This window comes from Microcebus murinus, chromosome 10 (assembly GCF_040939455.1).
Source record: "Microcebus murinus isolate Inina chromosome 10, M.murinus_Inina_mat1.0, whole genome shotgun sequence".
Taxonomy (NCBI): Eukaryota; Metazoa; Chordata; class Mammalia; order Primates; family Cheirogaleidae; genus Microcebus; species Microcebus murinus.
The window spans coordinates 53,029,758-53,042,843 of record NC_134113.1 but is presented as its reverse complement, the minus strand read 5'-3'; the positions used below and the strand labels follow the sequence as shown (position 1 = coordinate 53,042,843).

The 13,086-nt window shown below is 49.0% G+C and overlaps 1 protein-coding gene across 1 annotated transcript in view; it reads left to right on the top strand.

Moving 5' to 3' along the window:
- VDR (vitamin D receptor) overlaps positions 1-13,086 on the top strand; it is a 54,764-nt gene that overhangs the window by 20,377 nt on the left and 21,301 nt on the right. The window contains exons 2-3 of the mRNA XM_012754100.3: positions 265-343; positions 3,192-3,339. Coding sequence (XP_012609554.1) covers positions 3,194-3,339 — 146 coding nt within the window. The 5' untranslated portion in view covers positions 265-343; positions 3,192-3,193. The remainder of the gene's footprint in view (positions 1-264; positions 344-3,191; positions 3,340-13,086) is intronic.

The following is a 13,086-nucleotide window of genomic DNA, read 5'->3' as shown; positions in this document are numbered from 1 at the left end:
TGCTGCCCTCACCCCTTCCCACTGCTTCTTGCTGCTCCTTGCCTCAGGGAGGGCCATTCTGGTGGCTGCCTGGCCCCGCCCCAAGCCCTGAGGGAGATGACATGGCACGCCTGTCCCCAACAAGCCACTTCTGCTTCAGTCCCTGACGTGGTGACTGAAGTCCCTGGAAAGAGCCTCTCATGCACACTCGTTGGGCTCCTTAGAGGAATGGCTGGGAGGTTGGAGCTGTGTTTTAGAGAAAACCTTTTCTCTTCCTCGTTGCAGAAGCTTTTTGGTCTGCAGTGTCTGTGAGCGCTCACAGAAGAGCACCTTGCACTCCGCTTACCTGCCCCTGCTCCTTCAGGTAGGTGTTTCCCATCAGCCACTGCCTCCCTGGCTTTCTGCGTTTGAGAGGTGGGGGGTCAGAGCAAGGTGGTGGGCAGGGAAGGAAGGGAACACTACCCGAGGCTTTGCAGCTGAGACCCACGGGTGGGGGGGTGCGTGGCTGCTCAGAGAGGCTCAGGAGAGAGAGTCTTGCTGCCTGGGGGGGGGGGGCGAGGACCCCAGGGGGCCGTCCTGCCTGTTTGGTGTTTCCTATCCACCCCCCATCTCCTGTTTCTCTCTCCTGCCTGCCCGTAGCCCCTGCCTGTCATTCGTGGGACTTTCAGCTCTCAGGCCATGGAGTCCTGGGCCTCTTCTCCACGTCTGGTCTCTGGTCCTGGGCTCTGGCTTCTTGGTACCAGCGAGTAACCAAAAGCAGGTCTGGGTCAGCTCCCCTGAAACAGTCCTGCACACTGTGGGCCTCTGGCTGCCGGATCCAGCCTTCCCGTTGAGCCTAACCCAGTGCCCCGGCCCTCACCCCAGGCCAGGAGACTTCCCGATGTCAAGGCAGTCAGTCCCTCACCCCACACAGGACTGCACTGCTGCCGTGCTGCGTAGTGTGTTGTCCAACTCGCTTGCATCATAGCATCTCCAAGTGAGCCATGTGCTGCTGAACTCTTGTTGGATACACTTGACTGATATCCCCCCCCCCACCACCACCAATTTGAGTTCTCTTTTTGCCACCAAATCCACTGAATGTTTGGGAGCCTGGATGACCCAGACTCTGCAACAACATCACGATGACTCGGAGCTGTGACATCTCAGCTGACCTGGGGTTAAGCCGCAGCATCCTAGACAGTTTCTCCAATGACCCCACCATGGAATTGGGCCTCTGGGATCCCTGCTCACATCTTGGATGTGTGCTGTGTTCTGAAACCTGTGGGAGTCAGCTGGGACTTGGGATGGTCTATAGGGACAATGTTGACAGACCCACAGGCACTTTTTCTATTTTTAGTTTCATAATTTCATAATTTGTTTTAAATTATGAAATGTCTCATATATATAGAAGGGCATATGAACATAGACATAGTGTTTTCATCATCATAATAAGATACCATAGACCTACTACTCAAAAAATAGAATACTTCTAGTGCATAGCACCTCTACATACTCCTCTCCAATCTCCACTCTTCAAAGGCTTCTGTTAATCATTCCTGTGTTCTTTTCTTATGTGAGAAAGAGAGTGAGAGAGAGAAAGAAATATATAGAAAGAGCAAGCAAGATAGAGATATGTATACACACAGAGAGAGAAAGAGAGGGTTTGTGTGTGTGTGTGTGTGTGTATAGACATTATAGTTTAGGAAGTATAAATCTAGCTATGAACGGAATGGGCAATAGTGTCACTATTATTAAATTAAGGTTTCCAGGAAAATAAAAGCTGAAAGAGGAGGTTTAGGGCTCTCCCGTGTCTGTCTGTGACCAGGATTTGCTGTGTCCCTTCAGGACTGACAATGCTCTGTCCTTCCTTATCTTCCATCCCTTGGTGTGAAGCTCTTTACGGGATTTAAAAAAAAATAGGTATTTGTTTTGTGCATTTTGCAATAGTAGTTGCTAGAGATGTCTCAAGGCTTGGGCATCTCTGGACCTCACTTGTAAACAGGGTGGTACGAAGAGGAAATGAAATGAGACTCTAATGAGTTTTGATGTTCCAAAGCCTGGATCAGAGATTGTGGCCCTTGACATGCAAAAGTAGCTCAGAGCCTCTCAAGAACCCTCAGGGATCTACCTCTGGCCTAGGGGCGGGAAAAAAATGGTACCCTGGGCTGGGGATGGGGGATGCTTGTCCCCTCATTCCTGGCTTTCTCTCCTATTTTTCTGCTGACCTGAGGGACCCTTTTGCTTTGGTCAAAGGGGCCACTTAAACCTGTAATGTCCCTTGTTAGGATTCAGATGAAACTGGGAGGCAGCAGGATCTGAAAGCATTTTAGGGAGGACTGAGGCGTCCCAGAATGAGCTCTGAGCGTGACAGCGGTCAGGATCAGAGGCAGCAGGCGACGCCAAGGGCCCAATTTGCCTAATGGAAGAGTCCAGCCAGCTGCTTCCTGAGAAGGGCCTTCCAGAGCTGTACATCGTGTTCCCTCTCCCCTTTTGCCCAAGTGGGAAATCATGTCTAGATGATAATGCCTATTTATGAAAAACGACTTTGAAAACAAAATTAGTTAATTGTGTATGACTCACATGACTCAGAAGGATAGTCAAACTAATGTTTTAAATATTATTGCAAACAAAAGGGGAAAGTATTCTGGTCACCTTGGTACCAGGACACTGGGGCATGCACCTGTTAGTCCCCAGCTGTATGGGCAGGGCTCCAGCTTGGGTGCTTGAGTCCTCTGTTCCCATCACCCTCAAGAGGACAGGAGGTGAGGGTTGTCACTGCATGTGAGGGGCTGAAGTTGTGGGAGGGCTCCTATTTTCTCTAGGAGAGGGTGCTAGGCAAGATAGAGGCCCCTGAGCTGGTTCAGGTCTGTGACGGGCAGCGCCGGTGCCAGTGGTGTGCATATGTTCATTCCCATGATCCTCACTCACACCCTAGAAGGAAAATGCCTATTCAGATGAGGACAGGGTTGGGGGGCACATCGAGGCCAGCCATCTCCTCCAAAGTAGCCCGGCAGATGCGGCATCTGTACCCAGGCAGTTGGAGTCCAGGCGGTGCTCTGAGCCAGCAACCCAGAGAAATGGTGCTCAGGCCCCGGCCCTGGGGAGCTGCCCAGCTCTGCTGAGCTCATGGGTGGGGGGGACGCTGTGGGCAGGGGAAGGGGTGGTACCAAGGATGCCAGGGGGTCCTGGCACTGACTATGGCTATGGCTATGACTTGACTGCTGTTCTTACAGGGATGGAGGCGATGGCGGCCAGCATGTCCCTGCCTGACCCTGGTGACTTTGACCGGAATGTTCCCCGGATTTGCGGGGTGTGTGGAGACCGAGCCACAGGCTTTCACTTCAATGCTATGACCTGTGAAGGCTGCAAAGGCTTCTTCAGGTGAGGCTTCCTCCCAAGCTCTCTCCAAGAATAAGGGAAGGGACGGAAGCAAGACATCCCCACGAAGAAGACCCCTGCATTTCCCATGTCTCTTCCTTCCATGTCCATGGAACATGCCAGCTCTCACAGCCATGGGGGCAATGGGGTCTTGGTGAGGGGTACCTTCTCCCCAACCCCAGCTCCAGCTGTGTCCTCTGGTCCTATTGGAAATCACTTTCCTGAGGCTGCTGTGTGGGTCTTCATCTTCCCCCTGTCACTCCTTGGACCACAGCCCCCTGCACCGACCCATGTGTCTGTCCTTCCAGAGTGGACCTCCTCCCCAGCTCATGTGCACAGCCTCCTAACCCAAGAGACCAGCGTGTCTTTGGGGAAGCCCAAGAACTTGGCTTCAGAGTGTACCTCCCCATCTGATCCAACTGCGCCCCTATTGGGCCTCCGTACCTGATCTGTACCCATATCTTCACCCGTGGCTTCTCTGTCCCAGATCTGAAAGCCAACCTCAGAATGCCCAGGCAACGTCAGGAATGCACCAGCAATCCGGTTTGGTCAGGGCCAGTTTCTCTACCAGTTCCTCTTCTCTCCTTTCATGAGCATAGGATTACAAGGGCAAATGGTGTGGGGAAAGCCCCGGAAAGGCCCAAGGAGTTTCCCAACCAAAGCCAGGGAGGGAGGATGGGAAAGTGATGGATTGCAGGTTGGAACTGGGAACCAGGAGAGATTCGCACTGGCATATACGACAGAGAGAGTAAGCAGCCTGGAAGAAGGAGGCCCAAAGAGAGCATAGGTCTAACCATCAGGGTTGGAGGTGGGTACAGTGGAGGACAGGGCTGTGACTGTCACATGGGGAAAAAGCACATCGGGTCCAAGGTGAGCACTCTGAGGTTGGCCTGGCTCCTGTCTGACCTGAAGACCTTGCTTCACCTTGAGGGCAGAGTGAATCAAGAGTCCAGGGGACTCTTGTGGTACACACTCCTCTGGCATAGGGACTCCGGGCACTCTCGACTCACCTGCCTTTCACCCCAGGAACCAGCAGGCCTGAGTTTCATGGCCTTGAGCAATTGCTGGGCAGCGGGTTTCTGTGGGTGCTAATTGTTTGCAGCTCGGGGAACCAGACCAGCAGCATCGCTGGCTCTAGGTCCTGTCAATCCTCGGGCCTAAAGCCTACACTTCCTGCAGGGTGGGCCTTCCAGAGCCCAGGCCGTGTGTCTCAGGTACCACCCGGACCCTTTCCTGCCAGGGCCTGAGAAAGGGAGCTGCCTCCCGGGTGGTAGTGGAGAAAGAATCTGGGCACACACATCAGGACCTGCTTCCTGCCATGAAACCCTCAGCAATGCGTGGGCTGGGGTGAGGCCATTAATTGACTGATGTCCTTGCTCAAACACCGTGGCTTTTCTGTGTTTCAGTTAACTCAACTAACCCTATGAGTGTATTGATATCTGACCCCCCTACTACATAGAGCTAATCTGAGGATTAATGAGATAGCATATATAAAAGTGCTTTGAAAAACATAAAGAACAATGTATTGTTTTTTAGACTGATGGGCCACTATTGCTGCCTTTAGTGGAACCATGCCCTCATAAAATAAACAAAAGTCTCTCCAGCCAGCCAGGCAGCCATCCTCATTTTGTGCTTTCTCTCACTCCCTCCCTCACCAGATTTGAATGAACACTGATGATCCAGCATTGGGCTAGGAGCTGGCAGCATGGAGATTCTCGTCAAAGGCCATAGCTCACCAATCTGCCACCAACATGTCCCCAACAGCACTTGAGGCTGTTTGGTTAATTCATTGACCAAACAGCCTCAAGCTGACCCCAAATCCTTCTCTCTTCCCAGGCCACCTAACCCCTGGTATCCGGCTCTGGGAAATGGGACCCTTGGGTGGCTGCATGTTGGATTATGACATATTGGAGGTCAGTTCCTCACTAGAGTGGCTCTAACTCCTGTTACCTGTGGTTGCTGTCCTTGGACACACCACTAGCCTCTGAATGCTTGGGACAGGACCGTGTGAGTCACCTGAGTAGAGGAAGGACAGGTCTCCTCATGCCCAGGGCCAAGTGTGGGAGGTGGCAGAATGGACAGGGATGGAACGTTTGCACATGGGTCTCACCACAGAGCAACGGTGCGGCTGTGTTGCTCGTGGGCACACGAAGGTACTGTGACCCGCCCCTCTCGGTAGGACCCCTTAGGATCTACTTCTGGTTGATGGCCACAGCCACTACCTGTGAGGTCTGGCACTATGGCCGCAGGCTGCTTTTGTCTTGTTACCCTGTCCTCAGCCTACCTGAGATCTTTACTGTCCCTGTCTGGGTGACTGAGCCAGGCTGCACTTTCCAAAGAGCCAACACATCTCTGTCATTTGGCTTGAATTTCATTTGATATATAAATAAATACACACACACACACACATCCTAATTGTTCATGGACTATATATTTGCAAATTTGCCTACTTGCTACAATTTACCAAAGTCAATACTGGCAGCGCTTTTGTGGTCATTCCTGGACACATGAAGAGCAGGGAATAATTTGATGTGCATCTTCTCAGCTGAGGTTAAACAAGGTGAAAGCCTGCCTTCCGTTTCAGCTCTCATACTATAAGCAAGTGTCCTTTTCACAGTCTATTTAGTGCTATGCTTTTTGCATTTTTGTGATTTTATTGGTGATTTTGTTGTTAAAAGTGGTTCCCACATGTGGTACAGCTGTGCTGTCTAGTGTTCTTAAGTGTAAGAGGCCATGATGTGCCTTACAGAGAAACTATGTGTTAGACAAGTTTCACTCAGACAACAGTACTATTGGCTGTTGATTCTATGTTAATAAGTCAACACTATGTATTAAATAAGGTGTCTTAAACAGAAAACCTACATAAAACAAGGTTATGTATTGATTGGTTGATGAAAATGTGTGACCAGAGGAACATAACCCTGTATCCCCCCAGGAGCAATGGTTTAGGATTCACTAATCCCCTACTCACTCACATTAAAGACCATAACCATAACCACAAATAATGAGAACCAACTGCATATATATCATTTCTCCTCTCCGTTGCTTCACCCAAATAGTATTTGGAATTTTTCTATTTTAGTGTAGTTCAAATCATGGCTTAAGAATCCTATTGTCCTTTATATCTGTTTGTTTGTGAAATTCTGATCCGAGGAAGAAGGACTATGTCCATGGCTGGTGCTTTCTCTGTGTTAGGCACTGCATCCTTGGGGACAGAGAAGAGGGCAACAAAGCTTTGCTCTCAATGAGCTCATGCTATCCTGTCACGGCAGTTCTTGGAAAGAGCATTGCTTTAACGTTGGGTCCCTGGCTGTTTTCCAAGCTCTGGAAACCGGTAATCCTGTTGGACCATTTCATATTTGGTTTGGCTTCTAAAATGGTCAAACTAAACTGCTCTAGGAGCTAGTTATAGTCATCCCAGCAAGTCCAACACTCATAATCAAACCAAAGGGTGATTACGAAGGTTGGCAGCTTGTGCAGGGACTACAGTCCTACTGATCTATGATCAGAAATTAGAGGCCATTGTTGGTCAATTCCTCCTACAAGCTATTTCATGTTGCTTCTGCTTCTTGCTCTCCTGGTATACATGGACATCCTCAGAGAAGATGATGTTTCCAATGTGAATAAAAGGTTGGCACAGGTAGGCTTGTAGACAGTCAGACACCTCCTGTCTATATGTTAACAACCAGAGCATAAGTAGGAGCCAGAGAGGGAAATTACGTAGATCTACTACAAATTATATGTATGTGTGTGTGTTTATATATATATATATAATTTGTAATATATATATATATAATTTGTAGTAGATCTACACATTCCCCCTCTGTGTGTGTGTGTGTGTGTGTGTATATATATATATATATAATGAGTGGTCCATATATGTATATGGATGTGGACAAATATAGGCATGGATGGCTTTTTCCAGGGTATAATGTAAGAGAAAGATGTAAAGGACAGAGAAGGAAGTAGAGGGACCCCTTTGATCGAGAGAATGAAGGTTGATGGTGAAGTTTAAGAGTTGATCCTGGAAAGCCGGTTGAGAGACAGATCATCCTTTACCCCTCTATCTTGTCTTCTTCCTCCCTGTTGATACTTCCTTAATCAGGATGCTGAAGCTGTGTGCTGCAAGCTCCAAGCTAAGAAAGATAGTGTGGAGAAATGTGTTTTTGTTTGCTAGTCCCAAGGTTCTCAGGGACCTTGTTAATTATGGGTCTTGTGGAATGCAGGGGGCAAAAGGCAGGCTGCCAAGGACCCAGGAACACGAGAAGTGTTCTGGCATTCAAGAAGGTTGCCCAGCTCATATCTGTAGCTCTTCTAGGAACCCTGATATGAAGTGAAGGAGAGAAATGGGGCAGATATCCAGCAACTTAAGACTCAAAGTGCTTCAAGGCAGTAAACAGAGAAAAGGGGAGGAGCAGCCACACAGGGGATTCTATGACCACAAGTAAATGAGTCACGAAGAAGTCAGCGTAGCCGGAGAGAATTTTGTCCAGGTCAGCTTGGCAGCTGACCTCCATCCACAGATGTGCAAGGAAGTAGATGAAAGAAAATGAGTAGGGTTATCTACGGATGGTCCCAGACTGATGTTCAGAAGCTTGGGTAGAGGAAGCCAGAGAATTTGGAGAGGAAAGGTCACTGGAGTTGCCAAGAAAGACAGCTAGCCACAAGGGTGTGAAGAAGATCTTACATTTCCTTTGGGTCATTTTTTTAGAAACTCAGAACTCTAATCAGGGCTTGTTTGCATGAATTCACTCTCAGCATGCACTTGGGGTCCTCTCTGTGCTCAGACAATATAGAGCCAGTGGAGAGCATGGCCAGACGTTACTTCCAAAGCATCCATCCAAGGACTGCATATCTACCAACGGCTACCTTGTCCTAGAGGAGGACAGCCTCTGCTTCGTGCTCCTGGACTTGGGGGAGGCATGTTTTTGATTGCTGCTCCAGCTTGGATTGAGAGATGGTAGATTCGTGATGAGGACCCTGGTAGGTAAGAAGACCAGATTCTTTGGAGTCAAACAGATTTAGATTCTAATCTTGTGAGCTGTGTGACATTAAGCAAGTTATCTAACTTTCAGCGCCTTCTTGTATCACTCGTAAAACAGGCATAATACCTACCCTGAAATGTTATCATCTCCAATAGCATTGGAGATAATACGTGAGGTACTGACTTGAAAGCTCTCAACAGTGATAGCTCGTATCATTATCCCCTTTTAGTTTCTAAGGGCAGACAATCCTTTCCTCTTCTTTACCACAGAACCTGGAACATGTCTGGCTGTGATGTGTTGGCAGAGGTCTCTGAAAAGAGGTCCCTGAACAGAAGGTGTTCAATATCAGGTGTGAGAAAGGAAGGGCTGGGCTGGGAGCTCTGAGAGAGCTTCATGTCAGTCAGAGACTCTGAGGGAACCGGCTGGTGCTCAGCAGAACTGGACAGTGGTCTGCGGGTGTAGACATCAGGAACAACTTATAAAACTCCACCTGCAGAGTCCTATGCTAGGCACCGGGGGCAGGTATAAGACATGGTGTCTGCCTCTAGGGTCTCAGATTCTCACTGGGATGGTTACCATCTCTGGTCACTCTTCAGCAGTTCCTGCCACTGCCTCTCCCTAGAGTTTCTCTCCCTTCCCTTTGTTTAGTGCTTCCTTTGTCCGGGTCCTGTTCCCTTTTCCTTTAATTAATCCTTACAATGACTCCCTCTGTAGGGTTGTTTCCATTTTACAGATGTGGAAACCAAGGCATGGGGAGGTTAAGTAACTTGCCAAGGTTGTGCATTAGGATTTAAACTCAGGCAAATCAATCAAACCAAATCCCATATTTCATTTTTATTCTTTATATATTTGAAGTGGATATGAATTTTTTAAAGTAATGTCTATATATGGTTTTTAAAAAGCGAACAGTTTAAAAGGGCATGTAAGTGAAAAGTAAGTCTCCCACTGAGCCCAATTCTCAGTTCTTTACCTCCTGCCAGAGCTATCACTGTTACCAGATCACTGTGTTCATTTTCAGACTCTTTATGAATGTGTATGAGTGTGTGTGTGTGTGTGTGTGCACACATGTGCGCATATAGGTGGGAGTACACTTTAGTCGCCACTCTGCTTGTTGCTTTTTTTGTTTTCTTTTGAGACTGAGTCTCACTTTCTTGCCTGGGCTAGAGTGCCGTGGCATCAGCCTAGCTCACAGCAACCCCAAACTCCTGGGCTCAAGTGATTCTCCTGCCTCAGCCTCCTGAGTAGCTGGAACTACAGGCATGCACCACCATGCCCAGCTAATTTTTTCTATTTTTGGTAGAAACGGGGGTCTCACTCTTGCTCAGGCTGGTCTTGAACTCCTAAACTCAAAGGATCCGCCTGCCTCAGCCTCCCAGAGTGCTAGGTTTACAAGTGTGACCCATGGCGCCCGGCAGTCTGCTTGTTGCTTTTATCTACTAAAGAACATTTCTTCAAGCTTGTTCCCATGTCGGCATTCTTGCCTTTTTCACAGTCATGTTGCTGTGTATGGAGGTTCTACGACATGACAAACCAGTCCTCCCTTGATGGGCATTTTCGGTGCAGTCTTTGGCTTCTCCAGGCAGGGCTGCAGTAACCACCCTTGGGCCCAAAGACTGCTCTACCTGCAAAACAAAGTCCTAGAAGTGAATTTACCATGTTAAAAGTGTCTCTGCATCTAACATGTTTGATGCATATTGCTAAATTGCCTTCCAAAAAAAAGAAGGCTATGCTCCTCAGTGCAGTGTTAGCCTTCTTTTAAAGCTTTTTAAAATTTATTTTAGTTTTTTTTTTTTTCAACCCTTTGGTCAATTTGCATAAAGCTTTTTTAAACCCACCTGCTGAGAACCCCTTGGTGCTGCCACATGCAAATTGGGCCCAATCAGGAGACATAGGTCTTTCTTTGTTTCCTCCAGCTTTACTGGGGTGTAATTAACAAATAGAAATGGCCTATATTTAAGGTGTACAGCTTGATGGTTTGCCACATGTATGCGTCGTAAAATGATCGCCACAATGAAGCTGCTAACATTCCCATCGCCTCACACAGGGCTTTCAGATCAGCAGCTCCATCTAGCTCCTGTATCCTGCCCAGGCGCTGGGATCTTTGTGACAGGCAGCTGCTGTGGAGACAGAGCCCGGAGGGAGTATTTGACCCCACACTTGGGTTACTCAAGGTGTGTCTCTGCTGGCAGAGGCCACCTGCTGGAGAAAGGCCCTCCTGTCCCAGGCCTGAGGCCCTGCCCCAGGCGCTTGACGCTTTTGTGTGCTTCTTGTCTCTTTTGTGTTTGGATAAATTGGTCTCTGGCATGAGAGTCGGTCAATGTCCTCTCTCACCCCTGGCTTTCTAGAAACTGCATCTATATTTAGCTTGGTTGCACCACCCTTACCCCCCTTCCTGAGCAGGGTATAATTGCCAACCTTCCTTCCAGAGGATGACAGGGTTCAGGCTCAGAGAGCAGCTGAGGAAATAGGCTCCCATGAAAACCCGAGGCTCTTGTTTCTCAAAACCAAACTAGTTCATAGGCAATTAGCTTTGGGAGGAAAGCAGGGTGGGGTGTGGATCTTCAGGACAAAGCGCAGAGCCTTGGCTGGGCAGTCTGGCTGCCTGACTCCCCATGGGCAGAGACTAAATGACAGCCACATGTGTGGAAGTGCCCTTAGAAGGCAGCAGAACAGGGAAGAACAGGACCTCTGAGCCAACAGGACCTGTGGTCCAGCAAATAGCCACGCTGGGCCAGACAGGGTTCCAGGAAGGACTTGAGTCTATCAGAGCCAGCGGGGCTCTCTGTCCCCAGAGCACTGGCCCCAGTCTCCAGAGTGTGAGGATGTTTTCTTCTCCTTTTTCAATGCTCTTGGACTTCAGACTATGACTCTTAAGCAGGAAGCAAGGGCACTGGGGTTTCCCCCTCCAGTATTTTCTTATAACCCAGTTCTGCATTAGTTTTTATCTCTACTGCCAGCCTCATTAGAGTCCATTCCTGTTGTCAGGTGAAGTTGAGCCCAGTGGCTATCTCTAACTTTCTGGTGTGTGGAATCCAGAGATTGGCCTGCAGGTCCCGGGAAGCTGGCAGCCCCCAGCCCAGGGCTATGAGAGGCTTTGGCTCATATCTCTGGAGGTACCTACTGGGCTTGTAGGTGCTCTTGGTGTAGGTGGCCCTGGAGGCTTAACAAGAAGAGCTCTGAGCCAGACAAGACAGTGGGTGAGAGGATAGAGCAGTCCCTCAGCCCCTGGGCAAGGTTCCTGGTTGTGAAAATATAAAAAGAAAAGAAAAGAGAGAATTATCTCTAAACTAGAAAATTCTGGTCTGTGTGTAGCTTTGGAGAATTATAGGCATTCTGGGGCCTGAGCGTTTGTGGTAACAGATGAAGCTTCAAGAGCCACCAGGTGGAAAGGAGGGAAAGGAGAAAGGAGGGCCACCAAACTCCCATCCTGGAATATACAAATGGGCCCTAAGGTAACAAGTATATCTCATACCTGGGGAGCCCTAACAGTGCACAAGGTACTTCCACATTCTCCTGTCCCTCTGGAAAGCTGCAATAGAGGTATAGAGGTGAAAGGCCAAACGCTTCTTGTTTCTGAAAAGGTCGGGGACAAAAGCCTGGCATATAATCTCTGGCTGGTTACTGCGGGGCAGGACAGGTTGCCCCCTGACAGTCTGGGGCCATTTCACCTCCTTGCAGCCCAGCTCTGCTGGTGGCCCCTGGGTGATGAAGGTTGTCACAGGAAGGTGCCAGAGCCAAATTCCAAAGCCAACAGCAGCTGCTTCCTCAACCACTGGGTCATTCTTGGCCTTGAGCTGTGCTCTAGGGCCAGCCACGTGCAGCTATTTGCCTGTGGGCTCAACTTCATTGAGCACTTTACATTTCTGGGGTTGAAAACATACTGGGGTTGAAGCTAAAAGCTGAGCCTCAGATCCCTAAGACTTCTAGACCTAGGAGCCTTAACTTCTTGCTGAATAGCCTGACTGATAAATTTCTCACTCTGGGTGAGAAAGTGAGAGGGTTACGCTAATGGTCTCTTGGGTCCCTGTGGATCTAAGAGTCTGCCTGTGACTGCCAGCAGAGCCTTATGCTGGTCTCTTCTCTACTATCCCCTTGGCCAAGCCGGTTTGGTCCCCATCTGTCCCCTCGCTGTAGCAAGTCTGTCAACTGATGAGTACGATCACCCTAAACCTTGTGTATGTTCTCAAGAACATGAGCAGGGAGTCATTTTTGTTTTACCAAGAATCGTAACTAGTGTCTGACATCTAGAGAAGGTGATGTCACTGGCTCATCTCCGGGAGGGAAAGGGTTGGGGCTGGGCCTTTGCTTCTAAGGCCTGGGCTCCTCCACACTAAGCAGCTCCTTGACAGGTGCTGCTGCTCATGCAGAAAGTGCTTTTGCCACCATCTTTCCCCAGCTAAATATGTCACCTGCTCTGGGGCAAAAAAGTGAGACCTCTGAGTAACAGGAGCCTCTAGGACATGGATGGCCAGAAGCCTCTGAGAAAGTGTCTTGTATGCAGACTCACAAACACCATGTGGCATGGCTGGCAGTGGGAGAGAATGTTAGAATTAGGAAATGAGCCCTCAAGCTTGCACATGCACACGGGGTGCACACATGTGCACACGCGTGTACACACACACATAGAGTTTTATGTAGGATACCAGGGGCAGCAGCTTCCTAGCTAAGAACCCTTTAGTAGTTTCCTGTTCTTACAGAGCCCTTGCTTCTGTTTGTCTTTCAGAAAGCCAAGGCCAAACCTCAGGGCTCCCACCTGCTTACCTGG